The following is a 9,762-nucleotide window of genomic DNA, read 5'->3' as shown; positions in this document are numbered from 1 at the left end:
AGAGCAACGTAGTCACAAACATGACACGATGGAGGAATTGACTAGCGCTTCTCAATCACGGTGTGTTATCAGTTAAGTACGTTGCCATGACCATCTTCTGATCATATTGTCCCATGCATTATTGTGCCCGGAGACTTAATTAATCCCATTGGATTAATGTTGATATCAAAATGTGGTCCTGGGGGCACAAAGTACTCAATCCTCAAAAATTAGGGTCTCTCAATTACGTAAGCAGTGTTCAGCAAATTTTTGGTTCCGGTAACTGTAAAGTTCCCGATATCACTATGCACAACTATAAAGTCCGAGTAGTAGTACCAAAATTTACCAATTCGTCAGAGTGACAGTATAATCAGATATAACATTGTCCCATGCATTATTGTGCCCGGAGACTTAATTAATCCCATTGGATTAATGTTGATATCAAAATGTGGTCCTGGGGGCACAAAGTAATCAATCCTCAAAAATTAGGGTCTCTCAATTACGTAAGCAGTGTTCAGCAAATTTTTGGTTCCGGTAACTGTAAAGTTTCCGATATCACTATGCACAACTATAAAGTCCGAGTGGTAGTACCAAAATTTAACAATTCGTCAGAGTGACAGTATAGTCAGATATAACTGACGTTATCAACTTGACTGTTCATTATTGACAAACATGGTCCATAATAATAGCAGTGTTAGGTCTACAGTACAGAGAGCAGCAGTTACACCAGTACCTACAGATTACAGTAAAGTTCAGCACTAATCAGCACAACATTGACAATGTAAACGGCAAACGTAACAAAACCACATTTCTTTTCCCCCCGATTTTCAAAACCCAAACTATCACACGTCCAGATACCTCAACAAAAACGTAAAATCAATATGTCAAGTAGGTAGAACGTTGTCAACAGTTTGAGTCCCGCTGGACACAAAACATACTTCCGATCTATGGCAAGTAGAACGTAGTCAACAGTTTGAGTCCCGCTGGACACAAAACATACAACATACAAACCCCCCTCCACTCCTCCTCATGTCTTGTACTTCGCCTCCGGTCGGTTTCCTGTCTTACTCGACAAACGAAGTCACCCGATCTTCCCCTCCTGGAGTTATCCCCCCCCTGAAAATCATCTAGATTTTAGAACGTCACTTTATTTTACACAATCTCGCCGATTTTTGTTTTGATTTGTCATTTGACTTGACTAGAGGTGACCCGGTTGACCGAAGGAAATGAGGTCTCGAGTTTTAACCTTCTAACTCGGCAGCTTGGCATTTTTTAATTTGTCTGTTCGTTATGCAATAACTCTCGAACATCGAACAGTTTGTTCGATTTTGAACAGTTTGTTTGATTTTGATGAAATTTGGTAGACATGTTAAACACAGGGCCCATGAAGCGCTAGTATTTAATACATCTCATTTCGGATTACCAGACTATTGAATTTCCAGCTAACTACACTCGGCAGTTTTTGAAAATCATCTAGATTTTAGAACGTCACTTTATTTTACACAATCTCGCCGATTTTTGTTTTGATAAACAGTAGCTAACTACACTCGGCAGTTTTTGAAAATCATCTAGATTTTAGAACGTCACTTTATTTTACACAATCTCGCCGATTTTTGTTTTGATTTGTCATTTGACTTGACTAGAGGTCTAGAGTTGACCCGGTTGACCGAAGGAAATGAGGTCTCGAGTTTTAACCTTCTAACTCGGCAGCTTGGCATTTTTTAATTTGTCTGTTCGTTATGCAATAACTCTCGAACATCGAACAGTTTGTTCGATTTTGAACAGTTTGTTTGATTTTGATGAAATTTGGTAGACATGTTAAACACAGGGCCCATGAAGCGCTAGTATTTAATACATCTCATTTCGGATTACCAGACTATTGAATTTCCAATTAAACCAATAAGAAACGAAATTGGGGAATGGAGGAAAGTTTGTAGGGATTTGAAGATGGACCAATCAGGTGGTAAAAAGAACACTGACCTATACTATATCTGTAAGAAATAATTAACGAAATTGGGGGTGTTTAGATTGAAATTTTGAAGGCAAATATTTCAAAAGGGTGACAGGATCTACTGGAGTGACGTACTATATTAGAAAGAAAAACTTTCAGTCATTCAGTGTCATCTGAAAGCCATGACAGGGAAGTACAGGGTAAACAAAAGCACACAGTCCATAAACAAGAAAACTCAACGAGGCTACATTAGAGGGGGGAAATTAAACGAAAAATTGACGTGAGGTTAAGAAAACATTATTCTTTGTTCAACTCACCAAAAGTAATTAACACTAATGTACCTACTTGTTTATCTGGAAAAACAAAAGGATAAGAAAGCAGTCAGCATCAGTCGAGTTTTTTTTAGAAAACTCAAAGTCCACTTCCGATTACTGGCTTCAGTTCAGCAGCTACCGAAGAAAGCAGAACATCAGACATGATGGGAATAGAGAGGAGTCTAACGTCACTGTATAACTGCTAAAAACCCTTTAAATAAATGACATAGAGTAATTCAAGAAGAAATCAATCGCTGTTGGAACGCCAAACGCCACTAAATTCAAAGATTAATTAAGAAACGCGGTAGCGGTAGTGCTCCACCCTGCCAAGTCAAGAAATCCTCGACTGCTCTTGGGAGTGAGTTTCTTTTTCGAGTCATTTGATCTGAAATATAAAATCGGATTTATCGGGAAATATTAATAGTTGAACAGGAATGTTGTTCTTTACAAATGCAAAGGAATTAGCTATTAGGCGACTTCCTGAATAGTCAAGTAAAACGGATCATTATTAAAAAGTACATTTACGTAGTAAGTCTTCAAAAATTCCTCTTGTCCGAAAGAATCAGTTTACTCGCATAAAATGGTGAGGGCAAAGAAAGGCTGAGTGAGGCTAACTGTAGCTCGTCATTAAATAGAGGGTAAAACCCCTCTCCCAACTAAAAACCTTAGCACCTGTGACGTTAAACCAATTAAAAAAGTAACCTAGAACCCATAAAAAAAGAAAGAAAAATCATTAGTAATAGACAGCAAAATTTTCCCCCCCCCCCCCCCTCTTTTTTTAATGTCAAATGTAATATGTAAATTGTATGTAATGAGTTTTATCAATACATTAAATATTAATTGAAATTAAATTAAATTAAATTGTAGCTTGTCACCGAATAGAGGGACGTTAAACCCATTAAAAAAGTAACCTAGAACGGTTCTGGGTTCTAGTAGAACCCATAAAAAAAGAAAGAAAAATCATTAGTAATAGACAGCAAATATGGTTTCTTACCTTTGCCGAACATTCGGTTTGCTGCCCTCCGAGTTCTTTCTGGACCTTCTTCGTTTGACCACTTTCTTCCCCACGGGCGTCTCAGCGTCAGCACCTTCTTTAGAATCAGCAGCAGCTTCCACACTTGGATCAGCAGATTCTTTACCATCACCAGCTTCTATACTTGGATCAGCAAATTCTTTACAATCAGTAGCTGCTTCTATACTTGTATCAGCAGTCTCTTTACAATCAGCAGCAGCCTCTACACTATGATCAGCAAATTCTTTACAATCAGTAGCAGCTTCTACACTTAGATCAGCAGTCTCTTTACCATCAGCAGCAGCTTCCATACTTGGATCAGCAGTCTCTTTACAATCAGCAGATTCAACACTTAGATAAGCATTCTCTTTGTGACTAGCTTCATCCGGAGTTCCACTGAATCCAGCAAGGCCATCGTTGACTACAACCACTCCAGCGGTTTCAAGCAGCTTCAACACTTAGAGAAGCATTCTCTTTGTGACTAGCTCCATCCGGAGTTCCACTGAATCCAGCAGGGCCATCGTTGACTACACCGTCTCCACCGCTGGTACACACATCCAGTTTATCACTACTGATGATATTCCCTCTACACTATGATCAGCAAATTCTTTACAATCAGTAGCAGCTTCTACACTTAGATCAGCAGTCTCTTTACCATCAGCAGCAGCTTCTATACTTAGATCAGCAGTCTCTTTACAATCAGCAGCTTCAACACTTAGAGAAGCATTCTCTTTGTGACTAGCTCCATCCGGAGTTCCACTGAATCCAGCAGGGCCATCGTTGACTACAACCACTCGAGCGGTTTCAACATCGTCTCCACCGCTGGTACACACATCCAGTTTATCACTACTGATGATATTTAACTCGTTGTCAACGATTATGAATTCGCTGAGCTCTTCATTGGCAACCTTCTCGTTCAAGGCGGCCAATTCCTTACGCACGTGTCGTGAGCGTACAACCTGTGAGATGAGTTTCACGAATAGCGGGTGAATCACGTGTTCTACCAGCTCACACTGGAGGTTGGATTTGAACAGGTTGACTACGCGAGTTAAGTGGGCGAGAAGCTTGCATTTGAGTTTATGCCGACCACCCTGTAGAATACTCGTGTAGAAACTTATCAACAACTCCTCGTCGATACTCGATTGTTTAACACCATCCTGTATGGACGCGTTTTTGGGTTTCTCCTGCGCATGCGTACGATTCTTCTCCTCACTAGCACTCGTCGTGCTTGCGTTTCCCGACGTCGAGGTCTGTTCGAGAAGGTTCGTGTTTTTGCCGATCTTTCCCGAGCCTCGCTCGGCGCTGTTCGTGTTTTTCGACTTCCCGAGGATGTTCGTTATGGTGAACTTGGAGCTCTTCGGTTTCGCGTCTCCATTAGACACGTTCTTCGCGTTGTTTTTAATCTCACCGTTGGCTTTGCTAACGTTACTATCGTGTTTATGTGGTGAACCGTTGAGCAGACGAGAGTCTTGACCACTACACCACCGAGTTCTGTACCTTCTGTACGTCAGTCGTCAACATTTAGAAGAACGTCAGCCATTTCAAGAAGTTTGCATCCATTAATTTCTGTGCCCTAATGAAAAATATAAGTACCAGAAGTACCTAATACCACCCTACTAAAAATTAAAAACACAAATGGGCTCAGAACTGGCAGAGTTTTCCATTTTACACCTTCTTTTGTGTATATACCCTTGCAATATTGTAATCTATAATATTCTTTTGTGTATATACCCTTGCAATGTTGTAATCTATAATATTATTGATGCAAATAAACAAATTACAATTACAATTTCAAAGTTCATATTCCATAATATCGTCAAGGTTTGATTAAACATTTTTCCTCTCTTACAGAGCTTGAAAATTTAGGACTGCTCTATAAGCGAAACCCCGAACTTGAACCGCTCAACTTTTCGCTCATTCGCGCTTCACGCGTAGAAAATTTATCAGTTCACTACTCGCCTAGCCTCCGTTTCGGATCGCTGACAAAGTCCGCCAAGATTTAAAACCATCGACCCGTTAATAAGGCCTTTCCCGCGTTACTTCGTCCCCCACCTCTCCCATCTCCTCCTACTTTGTGACGTCACAATTATTAGTTTCCATGAGCAAGAGTCTTGTATGGCCTTGTGTACGGCCAAAGCGTAGTAAACACCCACCTAGCTTTGCTAGTATAGGAGATAAAAGCTCGCCTGGCCTGCGGTCCATGAAAAAATTCACAACAACCTGGCTTAAAGGGACTTGGAAAAAAAGAGTGTTTCCATTCGAGCAATGGGTGCAAAACTTCCTCTGAGCATTAGTCAAAAATGCACTACTTTTAAGAAATGCCACCACAGCGAGAGGTCGATGTTGTGGGGTCCACGACTACATTGTAACAAAAGCTCATTTAGTTCTGAACTTAGTGATATTAATTTCAACAAGCTACGACAAGTTATAACAAAGTAATGGCCAAAACTCTCTGACTTACAGTTGAGAAGTTTCGGGTTCGATACTCCCCTGTGTCAACAAATTTCCCTTTTATTTGTGAACCATTAACAAGTAAGCATGTGAATAGTTGATCCCATGGGATTTTTCACGCCGAATCGAATGGTGAAACTTTTAGAACTGTCCGACTTACAGTTGAGAAGTTTAATGTAATAGAAAGTCGTGTGATGTTCACACCAGATTTTTGTTTTATAGGGATCTAAATACCTAGATAACTGCTCAAAGTAGGGGAATTAAAAAAATTAGCCAAAGTCGCTCCAGCTCCTAAATCGGGCCTTCAAAATAATAATAATAATAATAATAATAATAATAATAATAATAATAATAATAATAATAATAATAATAATAATAATAATAATAATAATAATAATAATAATAATAATAATAATAATAATAATAATAATAATAATAATAATAATAATAATAATAATAATAATAATAATAATAATAATAATAATAATAATAATAATAATAATAATAATAATAATAATAATAATAATAATAATAATAATAATAATAATAATAATAATAATAATAATAATAATAATAATAATAATAATAATAATAATAATAATAATAATAATAATAATAATAATAATAATAATAATAATAATAATAATAATAATAATAATAATAATAATAATAATAATAATAATAATAATAATAATACATAAAATAATGGTCAATAGGTTAAATCGGGATTCAACAATAGATGATGACAAAATGCTAGTAATTTCGGGAGATACCGAGTATTTCCGGAGATTCCCGAGGTCATCTTCACCCAAACACATCTAAAATACATAGTCATACAGCAGCCTCTGTGAACGAGTGGGTATCACATTGCCCTGGGCCCTGGGTCCCGGGGCAATGTGATACCCACTTGTTCCTGGAATGTCGAAATTTTAGACATGAGAATTAAAAAAAAGAACTTGGTATTGTTGTGATCCCCTTTAGTTTCAAATATGTTAAAAAATGATTTACCTATTCATGGTGTTTTTTATATTTCTTAGTCCTTAGGTATTTTTTGAGACATTCTCTTCCACTCAACTCACCTGAATGAGGACAGGATAGTGGACCCAGTATATGTACGTGGTGGTAGGCGTTCTCAGCGCTCTCTTGAACGAAGTTGTTCAACCTACCACTAGTTTCTTGCCCGCGGACAAGTTTGGCTTTCACTTGTTGAACACCCAAGATTAAATCGTTAACCAGGTTAAACAGGATCATCTTGTGTTTGTTATTCACATGGCGGGCTATTTTAATCAGAAGCAATTCGTGAATCACCTGCTGCCTTTTAGCACCATCTTTCCCTTTACCATCTTCAACCTCCTTTCCCTTGACTATGGTCGTGTTGATGTTCTTATTGTTCACCAGATTGTTCAGGATCTGAAGGAATATGTTGAACTTCTCTTCATTGGCGTTGTAATACTTGATGATATGCTTGTATAGGACGAGAATCGTCTCGCTGTCGTAGTACTTCATGAATCACGTTCTCAAACCAGCATGATCTCTGAAACACAGAAAAGTTGATGGTTTAATTGATTGGTTCCTTGAAACTTGACTAGTCAGCGTAAAGAAAAAAACTCTACAGCGCAAAGCCTCGGCTGGGATTGAACCCACAGTCCCACGCCCTCCTGTTTACCAGACGAGATGGTGAAGGTTAGATTGAACAGATACGTGGTCCATTGAGCGTCCAAGCTTTCCCTGTGTTGGGTGGTGAGGTCTACGAATCTATTGGTAAGACTATGTACATTGGTTTTATTTTCTAAATTTGTAAAGTTATCTTCAATATTTTTGTGACCTTTTTCCATATTTGTAAGGGTGTCTACTGAATTCCTCTTGACTTTTTCCCCGTTTTTCATGTTTTGTTGGCAATTATCAACGTGCACATTTACTTCTTCACTTGCGATAATTTGTTCACTAGGCTCTTCATTCCTATTACTCTCTTTATTGCCTCTGTCCTTTCCTTTATCAGTTCCTTCACTTGATTCACTTTTATCTACACTTGGAACTCCTTCACTTGGTTCAGGTTTGTCTTCACTTAGAGCGATCTCTTCATCAACCTTTTCTTCGCCCACATCTAGTTTCCCATCAATCTCCTCTTTTCCAGTGCCTTTTTTAGCCGGTTCACTGCCTTTTAGCACCATCTTTCCCTTTACCATCTTCAACCTCCTTTCCCTTGACTATGGTCGTGTTGATGTTCTTATTATTCACCAGATTGTTCAGGATTTGAAGGAAAATGTTGAACTTCTCTTCGTTGGTGTTGTAATACTTGATTATGTGCTTGTATAGGATGAGAATGGTGAAGGTTAGATTGAACAGATACGTGGTCCATTGAGCGTCCAAGCTTTCCCTGTGTTGGGTGGAGAGGTCTACGAATCTATTGGTAAGACTATTTATATTCCTTTTGTCACCGTTTTCTAAATTTGTAAAGTCATCTTTCGTATTTTTGTGACCTTTTTCAACATTTGTAAAGGTATCTGCTGAATTTCTCTTGTTATCGATTTTTTCTCTTTCGATGTTTCGTTGGCAATTTTCAATATGTACATTTACTTCATCACTTGCGTTAGTTTGTTCACTAGGCTCTTCATTCCTTTTGCTTTCAATCCTTCTATCCCATCCTTTATCAGTTCCTTCAATTGCTTCACTTTTATCTACACTTTCTACACTTAGAACTCCTTCACTTGGTTCAGGTTTGTCTTCACTTAGAGCGATCTCTTCATCAACCTTTTCTTCGCCCACATCTAGTTTTCCATCAATCTCCTCTTTCCCAGTGCCTTTTTTAGCCGGTTCAAAGTCACTTTCCTTCCCATTTGAGGCGTTTCCACTAATTTTCTGCCCAGTGAGGAGGTCATTTCCCTTTCCACTAGACTCATTTTTAGCACTTCCACTAATTTTCCGCCCAGTGGGCATTCGCCCTAGCCTAGCATTATCCATATGACTGACCACATCTTCTACTATCTTAATCAGGGTGGACAGGATCCCATGATATTGGATGATGTACTTGACGAACTCCCTGTAATGGTAATAATGTTACTTTTATTCGACAATATTTAAAAAAAAAAAAAAAAAAATGCAGTTTCTTTGTGTTATTATATCACAACTTTGGTGCTCACTGCAGCATTGTAGTATTTTCCAAATATCTTAATAATCCAGCGCTCAATATTTACCTACCATGCTGGCACCAGTCACTATACACATTTATATTACACAGCTACTCATTTTCCTGACGAGGCTGAGTGGGCCCCGCAACAGCTAGTCACGGAATCACTGATTTGCATGACAAAGTTTTGACCTCACCGGGAATCGAACCCGGGTCTCCCACGTGCAAGGCGAGTGCAGTGACCACTACACCATCGGAGCTGACCCCATTTAATAATGAATTTTTTTACCTGTTATGCTTGATCTTTCCCAGACACGTATGGATGAGTAGACATAGACACAATAAGGCTTTGATACAGATACTAACAGTATCTCTCAACAGATGTGTAAAAATAGGTCAATAAATAAACTTATTTCTTTTTTCAAATATGTAGTCCGCAAATGTAATAGAAAGTCGTGTGATGTTCACACCGGATTTTCTTTACCTGTTATGCTTGATCTTCCCCAGACACGTATGTATAAGCAGACACAGGAGCGCCTTGATTCGGATACTAACAGTATCTTTCAGCAACCGTTGAGTTTACTCGGCGAACCTTCATGGAGATTCGCGTTATTCTCCACAAAAACGAGGTCACAATATTTACACGGCACACAGCCGGAGTAATAGTTCAGCTCTTTGTACAGCATGTTTTCCAGGAGAAGAAAACAATGGCTGACGATTTTCTTATCGTTCCCGCTCACCAAGGCGTGGATTTTGTTCAGCAGGATCTTGTGTGGAAAACAGCAGCAAGCCCCATTGTTCAGAAGGAGTTTGATTATGTGAATGTTGAGAGTGTTGGAGTCTATGTCTCTAGACGTATCGCTAGGACAACACTGATCTGTATAGCCTTGAAAGACTCCTTGGGTAACAACCGGCCAGGAGAAGAAAA

At 38.7% G+C, this 9,762-nt stretch overlaps 1 protein-coding gene across 1 annotated transcript in view; it reads right to left on the bottom strand.

Moving 5' to 3' along the window:
- Positions 1 to 9,743, bottom strand: part of LOC103515349 — a 28,758-nt gene extending 19,015 nt beyond the window's left edge. The window contains exons 1-3 of the mRNA XM_008480291.2: positions 9,413 to 9,743; positions 3,790 to 4,713; positions 3,239 to 3,705 (exon numbers count right to left, since the gene is read on the bottom strand). Coding sequence (XP_008478513.2) covers positions 3,239 to 3,705; positions 3,790 to 4,713; positions 9,413 to 9,520 — 1,499 coding nt within the window. The 5' untranslated portion in view covers positions 9,521 to 9,743. The remainder of the gene's footprint in view (positions 1 to 3,238; positions 3,706 to 3,789; positions 4,714 to 9,412) is intronic.
- Positions 9,744 to 9,762: the final 19 nt, after the last annotated feature.

This window comes from Diaphorina citri, unplaced genomic scaffold (genome assembly GCF_000475195.1).
Source record: "Diaphorina citri unplaced genomic scaffold, Diaci psyllid genome assembly version 1.1 scaffold1325, whole genome shotgun sequence".
NCBI classification, from domain to species: Eukaryota; Metazoa; Arthropoda; class Insecta; order Hemiptera; family Psyllidae; genus Diaphorina; species Diaphorina citri.
The sequence above is the reverse complement of the archived record's forward strand: the minus strand, read 5'-3'. Positions and strand labels throughout refer to the sequence as shown.